Genomic DNA, 23510 nt, shown 5'->3' on the forward strand with positions numbered 1-23510 from the left:
TTGGAGAAGGAGAAAGTGCACACAATTGTAATTGTTTCCCCTTGCCTTTATTCGCCCCAGCTGTCGGGGAGGAGGTTGAAGCTCCTTTGGTTTGAATCTCAGTAGAAGATTTCAAAGGCGAGCGAGGTTGAAGAGCAAGGATGGTTGAAGGAGGTGGTTGCAGATTTGGTTCCGGACATTCGGACTGCATATGACCAAATTTGCCACAACGGAAGCAAGAATTTGCAAACTTGTCCCATTTAAGCTTAAATGGATGCTTTCCACCACTACATCCCCAGAATCAATCGAAATACCTACTGATGTGGGGATATCCGTGTCCCAAAGAAAACAAAAACAGTTTGTGTTTGCGTCCGGCTTAGCTGGGCAAATGACTTTGCCCAGCTGAGCAGCCAACAAAGGAAGAAAATGACGCTAAGTGTGAGGAAAGTCGACCATCTCAACCCAAATGGGACACTTGTGACGAATGAGACTCTGATAGTCCTTGGCAAGAGCCCAGGGCAGTACATGAGTCATCTGCGTATTGAAAAAAAGAGGAGACATTTCAAGTAGAGCATCCCGAGCATCCATGTCGGCCAGCAAGACTTCATAGAACCCTCGCGCGCCAAAGTAAACCCCTCGGACTGCTTGCCGTTTGAGTAGGAAATCAACCCATTGGCCTACATCCTGAGCCGTAGGCATTCTACCCGGGGAAAAAAGAATCACCGCGTTAAGTGCATATTGAGCAACAGGCTCCGTAAGCTCTTGTAAAGGGATGCGCACTTCCATGATGGGAGCGGATCCTTCCCAGGCTTGACGTGTATCCTCAAAGTCCTCATGCAAACATTCTTTGATAAGGCTTAAAGCATCCATATCCAAAGATTCCATGGCTTTCCGGCGCTTATATATACACTGATCAGTCAAATCCATATGAAGCTCACACACACACACACTCTTTTTTTTGGGAGGTTTTTGATATTTGACTGCTATAGACACAGACAGACACACATAGGCTAGCTGTACAGAAACACTCACGCCTCTCTCCCACACAAAACAACGGAAGGACCGCGTGCAGGCGAAATCAAACTTCAACCACCAGCGCGTTGTGAAGGGCCTGCACAGGGTAGATGTTGTGCAGAACAAAGTCGCGCGACATACGAGTGGCAGAAGGATTCACCACACACCCAAATCCCCCACGAGCATACACACAACATAGACACACACACACGCACGTTGGCTGTACAAAAACGTTGCCACTGGAGAACTTTCGGCCCCTCACACACACCACACACACAGTAAATCTAACCCACACTATAGGTATCACACACTACACGTAAAGCACCTGTAGGTCTACAACCACGCAGGGGTACCCAACTGTCTTCTACAGAGCAGGAGGTGCCGAGTCGGAACAGAAGGGTGCAAACGCTGCCACACGGCCTAGGCCCTTGCAGGCAGCAAGATCGCGCTGGCAAGTACGCGCAGGGGGGGCTGAGCACTCTGAGGACAAACTGTTGCGCAGATGGCGATCAACCCGTAGGGGTGCAGGCTGAGCAAGGGTGCAGGCACAGCAACATACGTCACGCAGTCTCCCACTCGATGAGTAGAGTTACCCCTCTCTCTCTCTCTCTCTCTCTCTCTCTCTCTCTCTCTCTCTCTCTCTCTCTCTCTCTCACACACACACACACACACACACACACACACACACACACACACATGGGAATGCAACTTACACTTTACATGAGTTGGATGGAACAAAAATCAAGATTCCCATTGCACGAAAAAGGATTGAGTTGTTCAAGAGAGGAGGTGACAAAGATCCCTTTGATTCACAAGAAAGTCAAAATGAAGTCTGTGATGAAAATGTTATGGATGAGGATGAAGAAAGAGAGGATGATGCACTAGAATTTGTTGAAAATGAAAATGAGATTCAAATGTATGTTGATTTAAATGAAGATTGAAGTGCAAATAGATGTATGTGGCACATGCCAGAGGACGTGCAAGTTTAGAGGGGGTGAATGTCGTGTTGTGGCACGTTCAAAGTGTTAAAATAAATTACTCGCCTCACTCTCTATGCTTTTTGATATGTGGGACCAAGTGCTACAATGTATATAATGTGATATATGCACAAACGGATGTTGCGGTTGCTATCAGGTATATACCCTACCAGGGCATCGGAACCTTGGACGTAGTATTGTTGCATGTTTTCTCTTTTTAAAACATGCTTAACTTGGTTTAATAATTTACAAATGTTAAGTGTTTTGAAGTGACACGCTTGTCTTACTTAGGAAGTCCAATGTGGACAATCCCGTCCAAAAATGGCAAGTTTCATGTGTAGCCCTAAAAGATATATCCAAAGTATCATGTGTAGCCCTAAGAGATATATCCAAAGTATTTGGCAAGTAGAAAATTGAGATTCAGCATGGAATTTAAGCTCAACGTAAATTTTTCACAAACAAAGGATTTTTCCCACCTCTTTTGGGCTTTTCATAGTAAAAAAGGGTCATTTGTTAGCATAAATTTGTCAAAAATGACCCAAAAACTCGCACTTTTGACCATCTAATGCATCATATGCAAAGGATTTAAGGTTGCGATTTAGTGTAGTCCGTGTTGTTTCTAAGTCATGTTCGAGCTTGTGAGCCCACCAATTAGGCTTCTCTCTCATCAAATAAGCATGTGGGATTGTCTATTGAAGTGTGCAAGCTACACTAAAACACAACACACACAAGAGCTTTGATTTGAACTTGGCGTTTTTTGTAGAATAAAGCTTTCATGCTAGAAGTTTGTTTTTTTGAAGTATTGCTTTTGCTTCAAATCATTTACGATTTTGCTTGATTGCCCATGGACTCTCACAGTTAGAGGCCCTGCACTTTCCTAGGTGCACTACAAACTTCTCCACTGCGCTAACTCCTAGTAGTGAGCCAGTATGTCTCTCACGTCCAAGTCTCCCGTGGTGAGAGAACTCCACTCCTTGCATGTGTAGACACTCAAGAGCAAAATCCATGGTCCACTCCCTACAGTTGGAGCGATAGAACAAAAAGGAGAAGGCCATCGATGAGTCTAGTGCCTCCTCTCCTCTTGCGGGGAGAATTACCACATGAACTCGTATCGCAATTGGATCATGGGGACCCTCAATACCAAATAGTTTCTTGAAAGAGTAGTCAAAATCCTCTCATCAAAGTTGATCAACCGACAATAAATGGATAAAAACATGAAGCTCATTGGGGATCCTTGATTGAAGTCACGACTCCATGACCGTCGATCAAGGACCATTGAGCAACAGGCGACGAGTGCCATAAGATGGACAGCTCTAGAGAGGGAAAGCGGCGAGAAGGCAAGGCTGGGACGGATAGGTGGCAAAGAAATCGAGGGTAGGGACAAAAGACAAGGGTGGTAAGTCATTGACTCCCCTAGGAGGGGCTAGCCCTGTCTGTTCGTGCAAGGTAGAGGGTGAGGAAGGTGTGGGAACGGGAAGAGGAGGGGATGGAGGTGGGTCGGCAAGTTTGTGGGGGGGGGGGGGGGTGTTGTTAAGTTATAGCATCTCAAGTGAATGGCCCAATGTGATCATAGTATTTATTTTGCCTTTAGGTATTTATTTTACTTATTTGACATGATTCTGGGTGGGCTTATGGTCCCCAAAGTAGTATATAAGCAGCACCCAACCCCCATTGTATCACATATCTAATTCATTGCCCAGTTGGTTGGTTCATTAGAATCTCTCGTGCATTCTCTTTTGGCTCTACGCGTCCGCATCGTCGACTTTGACATGGTATCAAAGCACATTACGAAGGAAGACCACGGCACGGCATTGAGCTCTCTCTCTCTCTCTCTCCCATGGTTTCAAGCACATGGGTTCAGCATAGACAGTTTGCCTCCTTTCCAGTACTCACTGGATGCACCCTCTCTGACTCTTACACAGTCCGAGATCACCAGGCTCATCTGCCAGGACCTGACTCAGCTAGACACGAGGAGGACATGGATACAGCCAGCACAGGAGCTGGGCACGAAGATGGCTTTCTACAGAGAGCATCTTCTCCAGCTTACGGAGGACGGTTTTGTGACGAGGCCCAGGTACATGGACACCCACTTGTCTCATGGGGTCCGATGTGCTATTGGCCAGATACGCACATCTTCACACCAGCTGCGGATCGAGATTGGGAGATACAACGGAGTACCAACAGAGGCCAGGACATACCCCTATGTGACATAGAGCCTGAGACAGAGTTGCACTACACATGCCACTGCCCCGTCTATTACGAGATACGAGGCCGCTTCCACTGCTTGTTCAGAGAGGGCTTTGGACCACTCTCCAGAGTCATGCGGTACGAGGATCAGAGATGCTTGGGTTTGTTTTTGCTCGAGCTGCGCAGACACAGAGAGAGCCTGATGAGAGGAGAGGCTAGCCAGCATCAGAGACAGATCACAGACTTCTTTAGAGCAGACACTGGACACCCGGAGGAGTTACTACCACAGCAGAGCTCGCCGCCTCACGCCAGAGGCACACAAACCGATCAGGCGACCGAGCTGGGGAGATCCAGACGCCTGCGACTACGGAGGACTACACAGCACCGACGGAGGCTGCATCAGAGGATTCGGATCATTTTGGCCCGACATGCACGACGCCCGGTCAGACTACTGACCATGGAGGAGATTGATGAGATCCGCCAGCGAAGCGACCGATGCTGGATCTCTTGTGATTTTAGCTATCCCAGCTAGCTGATTAGTTCACACCTTGGAGTTTAGGATTCCATAGTAGTCATTTAGTCATTTTTTCATATTGTCATTGTCATTTTCATTTCATTTTGTTACTTTTGTTACTCAGACTTTGTATCAGATCCACCACATTGTAACTTTTAGGTCTCATAGGTCACTTTGGCCTTTTGAAGACGTTAATATAATATTTCATTTCTCTCTCTCTCTCTTGGCTCTACGCTTCCGCATCGTCGAATTTGACATGCACAAGGGGGGGGGGGGGGGGGGGGGGGGGGGGGGGGGGGAAAGTCTAAATGTTGTCCAGTATGCAGTGATCCTTGAAGAAATCTGTTTGAGACGCATGTAACAAGTCTGGCAAGAAAGGCTGTAGTCCAGCACTGAGCATACGAGTGAGAATCTTATACACAGAAGAGAATAGTAATAGGGCGCCACCAAGAAAGCAGTGTGTGATCTCCCCCCTTCACTATAAGAGTAATCCTGCCCAATGTAAGTCTAACCAGTGTCAAATACATGTTTGAAACCATGCAGCCAGAGGTATGTGCAATACATACCAATATGGTCTAGTAGGCCATCATCTCATACTACAAGCAGCATCAATACCAACTAGAGCATCATGCATCTTGCGTACTGTGAACAGGGCCAACAATGTAGTACTTATCAGAAGGTAACTATAGGCTAAGTAATTGAGCAGATCTCCTCTCTCGCATGAAGCATATCCTCAATAGTCGGCACCCACGCCCACCACCTCCCCTCCATTTGCATTTCAAATTCTCCTATTGTTACAGGTATATGAGCATTCATAATTCACACACTATAGAACCCCCTTACTGGGTACATAGAGAGATTTTATTAGTATTGAGAACTTATGTTTATTTTTTAGTACTAACAAGATTTTGCTAAGGTCGAAAATCTAACCTGATTTAATATATACAATCCAGAGCCCTGAAATAACAAACGAAAACTCAATTTGCTTAGCATATTGAAACAAAATAAATGGGCCAATCTTCTAAATTGTAACTAATTGTTCACTTATCATTTGAATATGCTATAACAGAAGAGCCTATAAACTCTGTGGCATAGAAGGAAAAGGGCGGGATGCAGCCAAAAAAAAAATCACTGGCTTTAAACATGGCTGACCTATCCAACTTAACTTAGAAATATGGGTTACAAAATCTGATTCTTTGTGAGCTAAGGTAACACCTTAGCATTCACTCTTCTGTATTTTCTATATAGAGGTTTGTTTGTGTATGAGATAACATGCACTTTACGAGTTAAAATTTTACTTGCTTTGTTCATTCTTATAACAAAAAAAAAATCTCCAATAAAGAATATTTCATGGAACTAGGGATACTTGTAATCCTAAAACATATTTTAATCATCACATGATTTGTTTGTTTCGCTTTTTTTTCTTCTTTTTTTTTGAGATTACAGGCACACACCCTATGTACAATGGCCTCACAGGTAGGGAGAGAGGCATTCCATCACACACACACCCCCAACCCCCAGTGGAGGCATGTGGGAACAGTCCCTAAGGACTTAAAACATGTCTTCACGTAGCCAAGGGGGGATAGAACCCAAGACCTTAGGCACATAGGCTATGACTCCACCAACTGAGCTAGCAACCGTTGACTATTTGTTTTGCTTGTTGATGAAGAAATTTGTAAGAGAATAAATTAACATTCTTGTGTCACAAAAGTGATGACTATAACCGCCAGCCAAAGATAATAAAAGAGAGATCTCAGATGATCACTTGTACAGATTTGCTGATGTGGCATCCATAAATCGTGACACAGATCACCAAAGCTGACACAGTAGCTTTTACGAATAGCTGAAGGGCTTTTCGGTCATTCTAGTTGCAGTACTGCTTTTGGTTTGGTGCCAATTTCTGTTTCTGTATATGATGATGCTTTTGGTTTGGTGCCAATTTCTGTTTCAGTAGCATTGATCACAGAGCCACTCCCCGGCACTTGTACGCAGTGATTATCAATATAAAACTAGTACTTAAAGGGGCCCCAGACTTGAGGGCCACTGCATCCTAAAGCAGAACTCCTCTGCTTCGTGTCTCAATACTTCGAGTTTGGAAGTTCGAGTGTTTCCTCCATTCGTGTGTTGCAGGGAGATAACCACCTTGTTAGTGCCAAGCCAGTTACAGTGTTATCAGAGCTTCAATCGGTTCTTCTTCTATGGAGATCCGGTCCAACTTTTTGCCTCACATGCGATGGACTCTGACAGAGAATCGGATCCAAAACGGGGCACATGTCCCGCTTACAGTTCTACAAGACGATGACTCCAATGGTAATGAAGGAACAAATCAAGTTATGAGTTGTTTGCTGATTTACTCAACGACTCTCTCACCAAGGATCAAAAGGCTACAGATCTAAACCGAAAATTGCAAGTGAGCACTTGTGCAAAGCGCTTGATGAAGTTTACGAGGGATCCAAATTATGCAAAGTATCTGAAGAACCAACCGATTTCGGGATTCTATGATGATATGTGGCAAAAGACCACCAATTCACTTCTAAATCAGCAATGAAAATCAACGCAAAGCCGAAGGCTGACAAGAAGCGCTATCTTTTGACGGAAGAGGATATTGAACGCACTATGGAACAAAAAATCAATGAATTGATGAAGCATCAAAAACAGTAAAGCAAGGGACAAAAGTCTGAGTCTTTTCCCCTCTATTTGGGGCGACAGTCTACCTTTAACAAACTTGCAAAGAAGAGGCCTAGGAAGAAACACCACCGATGGGAGTCAAGGAAGTAGACATATCAGAAGAGACAATCCACAAGAAGCTGCAAAAGATATTGTCTTTCAGATATCGATGTGCTTCTTTTAACAAATTTGATTCCTCACAAAAAGAATCACATGATTCGAGAACCTAAGTACAACAACTTTGATCGGAGAACGGGTGAGAAGGAAATTAAAAAAAATTCTTTGGAACCATCGGGTATAGAGATGCCGTAAATTAAATTGAACGTGCTATTCGCTCAAGCCATCATCCCCCCCCCTCCCCCCCCCCAAGTCCACCTTCAACCCCTCTCCCCCATTTCCACATTCACCCTAGCCTTCCCACCTCCTCTCACCCTGCTCTTGTGGAGGGGAGTGGAGTGTGTGTGTGTAATTACATTCACCATCGACGCCTTTGGCTTGAGACACAAATGGAGGCTCCTGCCCCGCCTTAGAGGGACTCACATGAAGCCCCCTCGTTCGACCCCATAGAGCCAACCATCCGACTTGCTCTCTTGCCAACAACAGAGGTAGAGCGCCTTCAAGCCACCTCTGTCATCTACAAGATCATCATCACTCGTCCCAATAGAGGCGAGGTGCACGATCTCCTCCTGGCCCGCCTTCTCTAGGAGGTGAGAAAGATCATCGACGTGCAAGTCCTCGGGTGTGGCTATTACCAGATTGAGTTTGAGACTCCCAAGATGGCTACCAAGGCCATTTCAATGAGCCCATTGGCCACCAGAGCAATCAAGGTCTATTTTTGACAGTGACCCCATGGTTTTGACCCAGCTTCTCATGTTCTTGTCGAGGAAGAAGATTTTCTCATCTTAGTCTAGTTTCTAGGTCGAAGGAGAGAATACCTCCTGCTATTATACAAGGATTGGGACCATCTTGGAGACACCACGCACTACAGCTTCAGTGCTGCCAAGGCAGCACGTATACCTACAGTATGTGTTTTGGTTCGGAACACCCACACTCTTCCAAAGGTAGTCGTCCTACTGCCTAGGGTGAGAGGTGGATGGTTCGGCCAGAGCATGGAGTATTTGGAACTCCCAAATCAATGCTTCATACGCAGACAAATAGGCTATCTTATGAAGACTTGTCATTGCACAAGAACTATTGTAAAGCAGAAGCGAAGCAAGAAGCTAGGCTCAACACACACACACACACACACACACACACACACACACACACACACACACACACACACACACACACACACACACACAAGCTCCTCATGGCCCGTCTCCTGCCGCCTTCTGCATGGGAGATCTTTTCCCTTTTTTAGCCAACAGGCTATTTTGGCCCTTATCCCCACTTATGGACGGCTCTCATGGTTGGCCATGACCCCTAGCCGAGTGTAGTGCACACATGCCCCTAGACTTTAGGATACATCACAGTCCTTTCCCCTTAAGAAGAATTTCGTCCTCCAAAATTTGATTCGAAGGAAAGATCTAAAGCCATGGAACCTTTTCCGGAGAGTGCTTACTTGCTCCTATGTTGAACTCTCTTTGGCACAATCTCTCGGCTTAACTAAACACTCTTTATAAATTGTATTCCTGGTTCTTTTTTCTCTAGTGTCTACTATTTTCTATGGCTCATGTGGAAGAGATTGAGTATATATGAGTTCCACTATGTGATCATCTTGAATAAGATTATCAGATTGACCCAACTTCTTTTTTACTATACTAACGTGGAATATTGGATGTATGCCACTTGTCTCTAGTAATTGGAGTTTGTAAGCCATATCTCGAACTTTTTCTAGTATTGTGCGAGGTCCACAATACCTTCATGTAAATTTTGGACATGGTCCAATCTTCATGGTTTGAGATATTTCAGGCACTTTTAAATAAACTTGCTCCCCTTCCTCAAAGGTAAGAGACCTTCTATGCAAATCAATATATGCTTTTGCTCTATCTTGAGCCCTTTTAATGCTATCTTTAGGAAGTTTAAGCATTTCATTCATATCTTCTAAAAAATCTTTAGCTGCGTGAATTTTTTCCTTTTGCAGCCCTACTGCATAAGGAGCTCTAGGTTGAAACCCATACATTAACATCAATGGACTATATCCAATGGAAGAGTGCTTGGGCACTATTATATGCAAACTCTACTAAAGGTAAGTACTCTTCCCAATTAGTTTGTCGTTTACTTACATATGCTCGTAGTATATCTTCTAGGATTTGATTAACCCTTTCAGTTTAACCATCTATTTGAAGATGCTCAGTTGTGCTCATGATTAGTTTAGTATCCAACCTCTTAAACACAGCTCTCCAAAAATGGCTATTAAATTTCTTGTCTCTATCAAACACAATATTTGTTCGTAATCTATATAATCGTTAGAGATTTTATACAAATAATTTAGCCACTTAAGGAGTTTTAATGTCAAATTTGGTTGGAATAGCCATTTTAGTCGATCTATCCACTATTACCCAGACAAAGTTGTGCCCCTTTGCCCAAATAGCATAGACAGTTGATCTCGCGCGCTCGCTACTGTTGAAACCGCCGCCCCCCCTTGCTGCGCCATCGCTGCCCCCCCCCCCTCTCCTCGCTGCCCCCCGCCCCCGCCCACCCCCTACTGCGCGCACCCGCTGTTGCCCTCCAGCTCGCGCTGCCTGCCAGCAGCCCCCCTCTCGCGCCGCCTTTCAAACCCCCCCCCCCCCCCCCCCCCCCCCCCCCCCCCCGCCCGCCTGCTCGCTGGCTACCTCTTGAGGTGCCGAACTCTGCCCACCTTATCCGTTATTTCCCCCTCGCCTTCTTCTCCCCGAAGCCTCCTGCACTTCGCTCTGGTAGCACTGTTGCTTTGGACAGTGCTCGGCTGTAGAGTCACTTCACCGCCCACTTCTTCGACAGAGCAGTAGACACAAATGGAGGCTCCAGCTCCGCCACAGAGGGACTCGTCCGAAGCCCCCTTGCCCGACCCCGCTGAGCCCACCATTCGACTTGCTCTTTCGCCGACAAAGCAAGCGAGCCTAGCCGCAGAGGGTAGAGCGCCTGCAAGGCGACTTCTGTCATCTGCAAGATTCTCGGCACCCAACCTAGCAGAGGAGAGCTGCGTGACCTTCTCCAGGCCCGCCTTCTCGCAAAGGTGGGCCAGATCTTGGACGTACAGATACTCGGACGAGGTTACTATCAGATCGAGTTTGAGACCTCTGAGATGGCGTCCCAGGTCATCGCCATGAGTCCATTGACCATCCAAGCAGCACGACCCCACTTTCGTCAGTGGAGACATGGTTTCGACCCTGCTTCGGATGTTCTAGCAGAGGAGGCAGACATCCCCATCTCCGTCTGCTTTTCGGGTTTGCAGAGGAAGTACTTACCACTTTGTCCAGGATCGCCTCGGCCATTGGGACTGTCCAGGAGACACCGCACGGAAGCCTCAGTAGCTGCCAAGGTGGCTTGCATTCCCTTAGTTCGCGTTTTGATCAGAGACATTCACACGCTCTCGAAGGTTATTCTTCTGCCTCGGGTGAGTGGAGGTTGGTTTAGACAGAGTGTGGAGTATTCGGGCCTCCCGAACCAGTGCTTCATTGGTCAACAGATGGGCCATCTAGTGAAGGCCTGTCCGCGGAGGAGGCCTCGACCTGCACCACAGCCTCAACCCTAGCCTACAAGGGCTAGCCAGCAGACACAGACAGAGACACAGCGCACACATGCAGAGCCACCCTCTGAGCCTGGGGCTCCAGCGGAGGAGGGATGGCAGCAGGTCCGTGGTCGACAACGACAGGGGCCACAACAACAACCTAGCACTCAAAGTGGTCCTCAAGCGCCTACTCAGCAGCAGTGGGTTCCCACGGGGAACCGGTTTGGTCCTCTTGAGCAAGATGAGGTCCCTGCTCCAGCCCCCACCCCAGCTTCACCCTCAACAGTCCCTCCCCCTCCAGAGTTCCCCTCCTCTTCCTCATCCTCCCCCCCGCCTCCTCCTCCCGCAGCCTCATCCTCCGGCCCCTCCCGCCCCTCTACCTCTACCGCTCCCCCCAGCCCCTCTTCTCCACCGCTCCCCCCTGCTTCTTCTCCCCCCCCCCTCCCGCTTCAGTTCCACAGTCGTCCCAGGGGGCAGGGCCTTCTCCGGCTGCTAGGAGATCTCTTGGCAGCGCCTTTGCCATGAGTCTCTTGGCGAGAGAAGGCAGCCTTTCTTGCGGCCCCCTATACAGGTACAGACGTCCCCCCTTGCAGATATCCCTCGAGGCCTGACGAGCATTGACATCCGGCGCCGATGGGATTTCTTCGACTACGATAGAGGGGGACAGAGGCCTTGGACTCAGCAATTGGCTTCTCCTTTCCAATCTACGGCAAGGACCAGACAGAGGGGACTCTCGACTCAGTGTTGGGATGGTTGCACACACAGGTCCTAGAGTTCTCTCACCACATGGGAGAACTAGGAGTTACAGACATGCTTCAGACTCTGTGGCCATCGGCCAAGTTTGCGGTGACACCTCCAGATTCAACAGGATGTAGACACATTGTGGTTTACTTCTTTGCCGATACGCAGTGCTTGCCATGCTATGTATACATCCATGAAGACTCTTGGACAGAGGAGGTTGCTTTACGTACGGCTTGCTCTGCTTGGGCTTGAGTCAGGCACTCGTTGCAGTCACGCCTATCTAGAGGACGTTCGGATGCGGATTATTCCCCATCCAAGCCATCCTCGAAGATAGCCCGTCTAGCTGCTGCGGCAGCATCTGTTCTCTCTCGCTCCCCATGAGGATCATCTCATGGAACGTGCACGGACTAGGTGGGCCCCAGTTTCCGTGTCAACGGGGCCAACTGCGTCAGGAGCTTCAGCACTGCCTTGTGGGAGGAGAGATTGATCTCCTTATGCTTCAGGAGCACCATCTGTGTGAGAGCCGCATTAGATGTTGTGGTCAGCTCTTGCGTGGACGTTATGACACTTTTTGATCAGCTGCTTTTGGACCTAGAGGCATTCAGGGTGGGGTATCTATGACTATTGCGGACTCTTTGCAGCAGGCCATTGTGGGCAGAGGGATTATTGTGCCAGGCAGGGCTCAGTGGATTACTATGGAGGTTCATGGTTGCCTAGTGGGCTTCCTGAACATCTATGCGCCCAATGTGGCGAGTGCTCGAGCAGAGTTTTGGTCACAGATAGTTTAGTCTCTGCCGCAGGCAGAACACTGGTGCATAGGAGGGGACTTCAACATGTTGGAGGACCCTTCTGACAGGATTGGTGGTAGCAACGCTACTGTGCATGGAGTTGAGTTGGCAGCTTGGGAGAGGTTTTGTATAACTCTGAGGGTCTCGCATGTTTGGCAGCACTCTGGTTTTGTGAGGCCCCCAAACAGCCTTCCCTTCTCTGTTCGGACCACAGAGTGGGAGGAGTGAATCTATCGCGGATAGATCGCTTCTACACTAGTGACCATTTCAGTGACTTGGGAGGGGCAGTGGGCATTCTGGCAGGGACTTCCTTCTCGGACCATGCACCAGTGATCCTCACAGTGGCAGACAGGCAGAGGAGTGGGAGCACGATGCTTCACATCCCAGAGAGGGTCTTGTTGGACTCAGCACTCAGAGAGCGGGTAGAGGCTCTCTGGAAAGAGAGCTTGGACAAGCAGGATTCTCCTGCTGACAGAGTGGCCTCAAGCCTAGCTCAGATTAGCCGTTTTTTTCTCCAGGAGTCTCTGGCTCGCCGGGCTGCAGCGAGAGAGGAGGAGGAGCATCTCAGGGGGGGCATTGCTTCGCTACAAAGTATGCAGGAGCAGCATCCAGACAGTCCTTGGTTGGAGGAGCAGCTACAGCAGGCTCGTCAGGAGCTTGTTAGCACAGAGGAGAGGCGACATGAGTTTGCTTTCCACCGACAGGCAGCTCAGTGAACCCAGGTGGGCGACAGAGTGATGGGTGAGTTCTTTGAGGCAGTGGGACCTCGGTATTCGCATGCCAAGGTCAGCTAGTTGAGGAGGCCCGATGGGTCAGTTGCTTCTGAGCCCGAGGATATGCGTGCAGTTGCTACTGACTTTTACCGTGAGCTGCTGTCTGCAGAGCCCAAGTCAGAGCATCAGGATACATGCAAGGAGCAGGTTTGGGCACAGATGCCTTGTCTTGTGACTGAGGAGATGCGCAGAGCTTGAGCTACCACTTCAACTTGAGGAGCTGCACGCGGCTCTTAGGGCCCTCCCCCGTGGTAGCTGTCCAGGTGAGGATGGACTGACTCCCAGTTTCTTCTTGGAGTACTGGGACCTGCTTGGCCCAGATCTCTTTAGCGCTTTTCAGTACATTTTGCACTATTGTATCTGATGATTTTGGGCCTAGAGAATTTGTAAGGAGGCCTTGGGGGTCACTTCTATAGATTAGTTTGGTAGCATTGATCATAGAGCGACTCTCCCATAGTTGTACTATGTGATTATCTGTTAGGGAATAATGCTTATAAAGGCATTTTAAGCCTTGAGTCCAAGGGCCCAAATGTAAATGGACCTTGGACCTTTAGGTCACTTACTCATATAATAAAGAGATAGCCCCAAACTTAGCTTTTGAAGGGTTCTTTTTAAGTGCCGGTGGGACACTCCCCTTGGACGAATATGTGAGCCAAAGGATTGGCCGCAGGAACCGGTGCTAGTGCTAGTGGGCGGGCTTGAAGCTCTTGAGGCACCGCGGGAAGGGGGGCCCAACAAGGGCTTATCTCGGTGCACAAGGTGGGAGCAGGCGCTTAAAACCCTCGGAAACTTGAGCAAGAGCAATTTGCTGCAGTTTGGTGGGAGCAGGGGCTTAAAAAAGCCCTCGGAAATTCGCCTTGGAGCAGCACGGGAAGCAGGGCCCAACAAGTTGAAGCTTTTGAGGTAGCGAGGCGCGGGATGGACCTCTTACAGGGTCGGGCAGTTCGGACAGGCGGGCAGGAACGCCAGGCAGCGGGCAGGAGCGCGGGCAGACGGGCAGCGCACCGGGCAGCAAGCAACGCCGAAGAAAAGGCCTCTTTGCGTGTGAATGATCTCCAGCGGATCCGCCAGTCAAAAGAAAACCTTTTTGATGCGCCTTTTTAGGTCCGCCGGCCTTGCCCGATTTAGATTAGACAAGTTGAACCTTGGACCCCACGAAGCCAAGAATCAACAATCTATTTTGGACTAGCCAACAGCCCATGTGCTTGGTTGTGGAAAGATTCCGAAAAAGAGTTTGTTAAGTTGAAATCGGCAGTCACTTTCCCACACAAACTCACAGTGGGTCTTTTCCCAAATCGTACGAACTCTCTCTCTCTCTCAAATTCTCTCCTCTCCACGCCATCTCCTTCTGAACCAGTTTCGTGGACTGCTCCTGCTTCACTCTACCCTTCTTCTCCATCGCCATCACAAGAGGTACCAAGTAGGCTTCTTCTTCACCTTCCCCACACGTGGTATCAAAGCCTAGGGTTTCCTAGAAGAGCCATCTCGCGAGCACAGATCAGAATTTTGATTTTGCTCCCTGCACGTAGGGATTTCTGTCAATTTGCCTCAAACTTGTCGCGAAGGAGTCTCCTCATCGTGTAGAATAGACCCACGGTGACCATTTCCGCGAAATTAGGGTTTTAAAAAGTGAACAGCAGTCAATTTTCGCTGAAATTGACCAATTTCGACATCAATTCGACACAATTTCAGTAGGGCGAGTCTCAGAGGTCATTCTTATAAGTATTTCCACTAGTACCGGTCTGAAAATTCAGCAAAACAGGTGTTTACAGGTCTGAATTCCCCTAAAACAGTGAATTTCAGCCAGCAATAGATGTATTACATCCTGTGGAAACCTTTGGTAAGGGTTTGGCAATGAATGTAAGCTGTTTTGGACTGATTTTGAGTGAAAATTGGTTGCTGTTTTTCTGGTACAGCAGGCTGTTTTTGGCCTATTTGCGCACATTTGGGTGTGTTTAAGTCGCCAAATCACGGTTTTAGCATTTGCACTCACTTGGGATGGCTTCAAGCAGTGAAAGTGGCAATCTTTTGCACATTCGGAAGCTTGAAGGGGCCCATAACTTTGTGATATGGAAGAAGCAATATTATAATGTGATGCTGCAAAAGAAACAGGCAAAACCGATTAAAGTGCAGGGACAGAAACCTATTGACATGTCAGATGAGGAATGGGAGGAAGTGGACAAGTTAAGTCGTTCCACGATTATGCTTTCAGTGTCTGACAGCTTATTGTTCAATGTTGAGAACAAAAAGTCAGCATGGGGCATGTGGAAGAGATTGGACGATTTGTATGCACAGCAAAGTGCTGCTAGTAAGGTATACTGGCTTAAGAAGCTTATGGATCTCCGTATGAAGGAGGGCACGCAAATGTCGGTGCACCTCAATGAGTTCAACTCAATTTTCAGCCAACTGTTAGGTCTGAAATTTGAGATTACGAGGAGTTGAAAGCCACTTTTCTGCTATGCACATTGCCTGAGAGTTGCGATATTTTCCGGAGAGCTCTCAGTAGCTCGAGTGAAACACTTACATATACGGATGTAGAGAGTTCTCTCCTGATAGAAGAGATGAACAAGAAGAACACCACTGGGGATTCTTCTAATGCATTGCACTTGAGGGGCAGGTCCCAACAGAGGGAGAAGTTTGACCATAAGGGCAAGACACGCAGCAAATCTCGCAGGAAAGATGTTGAGTGCCAACATTGCGGTAAGAAAGGGCATTATAAAAGGGAATGTTTCGAGTGCAAGAAAGAGAAAAACAAGGGTGCTGAAACACATGCAAAGGACAAGGGAAATGCAAAGAAGAGCAATGTTTTGATTGAGGAAATAAATGTTGCAAGTAGCTGTGAGAGTGACAGCAGCAATGATGTACTCAATGCCTCTTCTTTTGATGCACATACCCTGCCTATGGGTTCTAGTGAGGACATGTATACTTGGATCCTTGATTCAGGTGCCTCCTTTCATGTGACACCTCACAGGGATTGGTTTTCCCACTACACAGGTGAGGTGCAGGGCACTGTCTATTGGGGGGATAATTATGCATGTGATATAGCTGGAATTGGCAGTGTGCAGTTCTCTTTTGCATATGGTATGACTTTTGTTTTGCATAAAGTGCGTCATGTGCCACAACTCAAGAAGAGTTTGATCAGTACAGGGCAGCTGGATGATGCAGGCTATCGCACCACTTTTGGTCATAGCAAGTGGAAGATATGTAAAGGGTCACGGATAGTTGCCAAGGGCTGCAAAGTGGACACCGTATATCCTTTGTATGTATCCAGTGTGCGTGACCATGTTGTCGCCGTAACCGAGCAGCCGAGTGTTTCTTTGTGGCATGGCCGGTTGGGACACATGAGTAAAAGAGGAATGAAAACTCTGTCTCGTTGTGGTTATTTGTCGTGTTTGAGGTATGCTGATTTTTCTCATTGTGAGCACTGTATATACGGTAAGCACACTGACACCGCACAAGAGATCTCTTTCTTTGAAGTCTGACAAGTTAAGACTTAATCCATTCAGATGTATGTGAAATTCCTCAGTTGTCCTTAAAGGGAAAGAAGTATTTTGTCTCGTTTATTGATGATGCTACACGTAAGGTGTGGGTGTATCCAATACGTGCTAAAAGTGATGTTTTGGATACTTTTAAGAAGTTTCTTGCGTTTGTTGAGAATCATAGTGGCAAGAAGCTTAAGTCTTTGTGCTCAGATAATGGTGGAGAGTATGCATCAAAAGCATTTATTGACTTTTGTGCTCCTAAAGGCATTAAAAGAGAGCTCACTGCTCCTTTTAATCCCTCCCAGAATGGAGTTGCAGAGAGGTTAAACTGGACTACCCAGGAGAAAGTTCGGAGTATGCTGTCACATGTTGCATTACCTCATGGTTTTTCGGCAGAAGCTGTGCAAACAGCTATTCACTTGATTAATCGCTCACCGAGTAAGACTTTGGGTGGAAAGGTGCCTGAGGAGGTGTGGTCTGGCAAGCCACCCTCATATGCACATTTGCGAGTGTTTGGTTGCGAAGCCTATGTTCACATCCAGAGTGAACTGCACACCAAACTTGAACCCAAGTCTAGTAAATGAATTTTCCTAGGATATGGTGAGGATGGTGAAATGGGGTATAGATTATGGGATCCCACATTGCGGAAATCATACGCAACAATGATGTCATCTTCAATGAAAATTGCATGCATAAACAGCCCATAAGAGTCAAGGAAGTGCGGCGGGTTGTTTTTCGTGAAGACGTGACTTATGGACAGCCAAGAAGGCCCAATGTTCAGCAGCAAATGCATGCTGAAAATGGTGCTGAAAATAAGCCAATAGGTGCTGAAAATCAGCCCCAAGAAATTGCCATTGATGCACCACAGGTTGGAGAACAGGTTGATGGCCATAGGCAGCCCGTTGATGTGATGCAACCGACTGAGCAGCCTGCTGTTTTTTATGACGTATAGGCTGAAAATCCACCTGTTATGAATCATTGGGTGCATAGGTCTACTCGGGTGACAAGGGCCCCCGATAGATATGAACCGTCTTTGGACTATGTCATGCTTACTAATCGTGGTGAGTCGTCTTGTTATAAAGAGGCTATGCAACGTGATGACAGTAAGAAATGGTTCATAGCAATGGTTTCGGAATACAGTCTTTGGAGAAGAACCATACATGGGATCTGGTTGATTTTCCTAAAGGGCGTAAGGCTCTGCCATGTAAATGGGTTTCCAAGACAAAGGTCACATCTGATGCTTCTTCTAAGTACAAGGCACGTTTGGTTGCTAAAGGGTACAAGCAAAAGCATGGTGTTGACGTTGATGAGATTTTCTCTCCTGTCGTGAAGCTTGCCACATTACGACTTGCTTTGGGTCTAGTTGCTTCTCAAGATATGGAATTAAAGCAAATGGATGTAAAAACAACGTTTTTGCATGGTGATTTGCTTGAGATGATCTATATGATGCAGCCAAAAGGTTTTGTGTCAAAGGGGCAAGAGAAAAAAATTTGTAGACTCTTGAAGAGCCTGTATGGTTTCAAACAATCTCCACGTGCATGGTATCACAAGTTTGATACATTCATGAGGTCTCAGGGTTACAGAAGATGTAATTCCGATCATTGTTTGTATACCAAAAAGGCCAGTGATGGAAGTCTTCTACTGCTGATTTTGTATGTTGATGACATGCTTATTGCGGGCAGAAATGTCATTGAGTTAAATGCATTACAGCAAAGCTTACAGAAACGCTTTGACATGAAGGATCTTGGTAATGCTAATCATATTTTGAGCATGCATATCTCTCAAGATAGACCCAACAGGCGTCTGTATCTATCTCAGCAAGATCAAATTGATAAGGTGTTGCATCGTTTTCATATGGAAGGGGAAAAGGCAATTGGTACTCTGTTGCCTCCACATGTAAAACTTACTGCACAGGATTGCCCAAAGACAAATGATATGCGGGCTGAAATGGCCAAGATTCCTTATGCATCAGCCGTTGGCAGGTTGATGTACGCTATGGTTGCCACACGTCCCGACATTGCATTTGCGGTGGGAGTCGTGAGCATGTACATGAGTAACCCTGGCAAAAAGCATTGGGAAGCAGAGAAATGCATCTTGAGATACTTGAAAGACACTAAAAACTTATGCATTTGTTTTGGGAAGAGTGAGACATCTGTGCATGGCTTTACAGATGCAGACTTCGCTGGACATCCAGATTGCAGAAAGTCTACCTCTGAATATGTGTTTACTTTCACAGGAGGTGCGGTTTCTTGGATATCTAGGCTGCAAAAATGTGTTGCTTTGTCTACCACTGAGGCTGAATATGTGGCTGCCAATGAGGCAAGCAAAGAAGCTTTATGGCTCATGCGTTTGGTAGAAGAGCTTGGCATCAAGTCATAGGTTCCTATGCTACATTGTGATAGTCAGAGTGCTATTATCTTGCAAGGAATCCTGTTTTTCATGCCAAGAAAAGCACATAGAGGTGAAGTATCACTTTATCAAGAGTGTGCTTGAGGACAAGGCTATCACCCTTGTCAAGGTGCATACAGATAGATTACAATCCTGCAAAGAGTCTCCCAACAGAGAGGTTTGCATATTGCCGCCAAATGATGGGGGTTGGATGAGTAAGTGTATAGTCAGCTAGTGTACCATAGTTAGTTGATTCTTTTATCTCCCAAGGCACATTGCCTTTAGGTGGGAGGTTGTTAGGGAATAATGTTCATTTTAAGCCTCGAGTCCAAGGGCCCAAATGTGAATGGCCCTTGGACCTTTAGGTCACTTACTCATATAATAAAGAGATAGCCCCAAACTCACTACAAGTGGGCCTTTTCCCAAATCGTACGAACTCTCTCTCTCTCTCGAATTCTCTCCTCTCCACGCCATCTCCTTCTGAACCAGTTTTGTGGGCTATTCCTGCTTCACTCTACCTTTCTTCTCCGTCGCCATCACAAGAGGTACCAAGTAGGATTCTTCTTCACCTTCCCCACCTTATCAATATAAAAGAAGTGGTGGAAGGGGCACCAGACTTTGGGGCCGGTGCATCTAGAAGCGGAACTCCCACCACTTCATGTCTCGAGGACTTTTGAGTTTTGAAATTCAAGGTGTTAAAGCTTCTCTTTTGTTCGTGTGTTGTTGAGAGATTACCACCGTGTTAGCACCAAGCCAATTACTCTTGTTTGCAAAGGACCACAATGAGCTATGGGACTAAAAGTTGCAACAATCATATTAAATATAGAACTAAAAGTTTCTGTTTTGCTCATGTGTTGTTGTGAGATTACCGCCTTGTCAATACCAAGCCAATTACACTTGTCTGCAAAGGACCACAATGACCTATGGGACTAAAAGTTGTAATAATCATATGAAATATAGAACTTTATGGAAACAAAGTAGCTAAGAAAACCCTGCTCAATGGGAACATGTGAATGAGGCAGTGAATGGATGCAATACAAGGAAAGGTAAGTGGATTCGAAATGAGGTAATGAGGAGGTATAGTAGGGTGGGCATGGAGTGAGATAGGCAATGCAAACTTTGAGTGAGTAGGGACTGGGGTAGGTAATGCTAATCTACGGAGAATAGGATCATCCACCAATGAAATGCAGCACGGGCCTTCCCAGTGTAGAATTCATGAATTCCATCCCAAAAAAGTGACCTTATCAAGCACAAACCCAGGCAGTGATGGCCTGAATCCTAGTGGTCTCCCTACAAGCCTTGGTCATTTCAAACACCATAAGTCATTGTACCTTGTTAAATAGTACTTTATGCAGGCACAACTATATTAATGCAAGGAAAAGAATTCTTTCACATGCCTCTGTGCTTGTTCTCTCTACATTGGCGCTCTGCTCATGAAAAGTGTATCTATGAGTCAACAAATCTTTAGAAATAATAAACCTTGACATCTTCTATCTGGATAATCCATAACTCTGAGGAGAGATCTAAATCCAACTAGGAAAGGCATTAAAACTTAAACCTTTTGGACACATTAAAAAATAGCAAAATCAGGTTGTTGAGTTGAATGTTCCTCAAAATTTGTAACCAACTCATAGTATGTGTAGTAGCATATGGAATGCTCCTTGGTCTCTGTAAATTTGGCAAATAAGCTGCTCAAACTGGCACTTGACTGTGCTTGTCTATATCTCTGACTGATGTAAGGAGATGCATATCTGACCATTAGCCCATCCCGGCCCATATGCACTTGTGTATCCAGATACCTTGGAGAGAGAAATCCTTGGAGCAGATTCTTACATCTGCAGCATGACCTTGCTTCTCTACAGCAGATGCAAGAGTGATAGCCAGTGAGCTCTTGGATTCAGGCCAGCTCAGCTAGGCCAGACAGGAGATCCCGTTGCTCTCGACCCGGAACCAACTTAGACAACAGGATGGCATAGCGACAGTGGAGCCTACAAAGATTGTGGGGACCTTGTTGTATGGGCTCCCAGAAAACAGAGTGACAGACAACATGCTAGCCAGGAGAGGCCCATTTAAAAGTTGAGTTGTTTCACACTTTGCGGACCCTCTCAGGTCTCAATGTCGTGGGAAGGATGGTGTCACTCTATCCTTCTTTGTTTGATATTGGGATGTTCTCAGCAAGGTTTTCAGCATCTAATGGATTTGGGTGTTGTGCCTCAAAACTTGGCAAAGGGACTGATCTATCTTATCTGCAAGGAAGGCAAGGCTTTGATGGTATAGGTTAGTGATCTGATCCAGAGGGTCAAGTCACATCCTTGGGGATTTGATACATACTATATGGACTGGATTTGTGAAGGAACAAGTGTACTTGAAAAATCTCTTCCTTTTCACAAAGCTCTAGCTCATCTGCGTGGAAAAACTTGGTGGTGGTGCTTTTTGACTTTGGGAAAGATTGCAACAGTGTGGATCTAAATCTGTCTTGAAGGGTAAACACTGAGGGTGGTTTCTTTTGAGTCCTTGGTTTGGGAGGTTGCAGCATTGTACAACACAACTCATAGTTGGGTCCTTTAGGCAAGTGGCTGGAGACTGAAATTTACATCGTCTAGATCTGTCAGACAAGGCCGACTCGCCCGTCACAAGTGTGAACGAAGGAGTACCAGTTATCAAAATCTTCTTCTTTGATCCAAGACTGAAGCCTCAACCTCAAATAGAAACCATTAAAAAAAATTTGCCCAAGACACATCCACGTTGTCTTTTGAAGAAAACAATATTTTATGCTATGAAACCAACAACATTGATAGATTGTTTGCACATTTAGCATCACATAATAGCTTCAAGAAGATTTTAACACAAGCAAGTAGTAGATTTTTTTTCTCAATACATAGTGAAAAAAACTTACACATCCAAAAGCAACTTTTAAGCATTTTTTGTAGCTACATGTCTCACCGTTGTGCAAACTGTGCCACTAAAAGACAAGAAGAAAGCAATTAGTAAGTTATTCATTTAGATTTCTGAAACTGTAATACAATATTGTGGTGGTTGTGGGTATCATTATGCTTAACAGGTGTATGGCTGCATATGTAAGCAATAAGCATACATGTGCAAGTGCAATTGTTAATAAAGGTGACAAAAAAGTTGAAGTTAAGTAACCATTGTGGCTCTGGTTGTGCTCGAAAAAGGAAGAATCGCACCAAATCGAAAGGCTGCTCGCTGCTGCTGTTTGTACGCCCTCGCCATCGCCATCTGCCCAGCTTTCCCTCGCACTGCTCCCAGCCTGCACGCCCGCCTCCCCTCCCCCCCCTCCTTTTTTTTAAGTCGCTCTCTGCTTTGCTCACCTGAGCTTGGCCTTGGTGTTGTTTCCCAGCGGCAGCAACTTTTCCTTCGCCTCATTTAGCTTCTTCTTTGACGCTCTCATTCGACCTTCGCCCGTCTTCACAGCAGCAGACACAGATGGAAGATTCTGCTCCTCCACAAAGGGGACTCCACTGAAGCCCCCTCGCCCAACCCCGCAGAACCCACCATCCAATTTTCTCTTTCGACGATAGAGCAAGCGAGCTTAGAGGCAGAGGTGGCGCGCCTCCAGGCCACCTCTGCTATCTGCAAGATTCTTGGCACCAAACCCAGCAGAGGGGAGGTGCGTGATCACCTCCAGGCCCGCCTTCTCGGAGAGGTGGGCAAGATCCTCGATGTTCACCTTCTCGGATGTGGCTACTACCAGATAGAGTTTGAGACTCCCGCGATGGCGTCCAAGGTAATTACGATGAGCCCACTGGCCATCCGAGTTGTTCGAGCTCATTTTCGACCATGGCGCCACGGTCTCGATCTAGCTACGATGTTCTTGTCGAGGAGGCAGACCTTCCAATCTTGGTCTGCTTCCCCGGCCTCAGGCGAGAGTACCGTCCGCTCATGTCCAAGATTGGCTCGGAGATTCGGACCGTCCTGGAGACACCTCGCATGGCAGCCTTTCTAGCTGCCAAGGCAGCTGGTGTGGGTGTCCTGGTTCGGGACACCCACACCCTCCCGAAGGTCATTCTACTACCTCGGGTGAGTGGTGATTGGCTCCGCCAAAGCGTGGAGTATTCAGGCCTTACGAATCAGTGTTTCATTTGTCGACGACAGATGGGCCTCCTCAGTTAGAGTCCCAGCCTCCTAGAGCTGGCCAGCAGCAGTAGACAAAGTCACAGAGCCCTCAGGCAGACTCACCCTCCGAGCCTGGTGCTTAGGCAGAGGAAGGTTGGCAAGAGGTTCATGGTCAGCATCGACAGGGACCACCACAACAGCCTGGCTCTCCGGGTGGTCGCCAAGCTCCAGGCCAGCAGCAGTCTGTGGGAACCGTTTCGACCCTCTT

The 23510-nt window shown here is 46.9% G+C and overlaps 1 protein-coding gene and 1 pseudogene across 1 annotated transcript in view; both read right to left on the minus strand.

Moving 5' to 3' along the window:
* Nucleotides 1-23510, minus strand: part of LOC147444852 (uncharacterized) — a 228254-nt gene that overhangs the window by 107982 nt on the left and 96762 nt on the right. The window contains exons 3-4 of the mRNA XM_086527379.1: nucleotides 22062-22127; nucleotides 5602-5628 (exon numbers count right to left, since the gene is read on the minus strand). Coding sequence (XP_086383505.1) covers nucleotides 5602-5628; nucleotides 22062-22127 — 93 coding nt within the window. The remainder of the gene's footprint in view (nucleotides 1-5601; nucleotides 5629-22061; nucleotides 22128-23510) is intronic.
* On the minus strand, nucleotides 8798-9575 carry LOC147444855 (uncharacterized; annotated as a pseudogene).

The sequence above is a fragment of the Adiantum capillus-veneris genome, chromosome 13 (assembly GCF_014529385.1).
Source record: "Adiantum capillus-veneris isolate H3 chromosome 13, ASM1452938v2, whole genome shotgun sequence".
Classification (NCBI taxonomy): Eukaryota; Viridiplantae; Streptophyta; class Polypodiopsida; order Polypodiales; family Pteridaceae; genus Adiantum; species Adiantum capillus-veneris.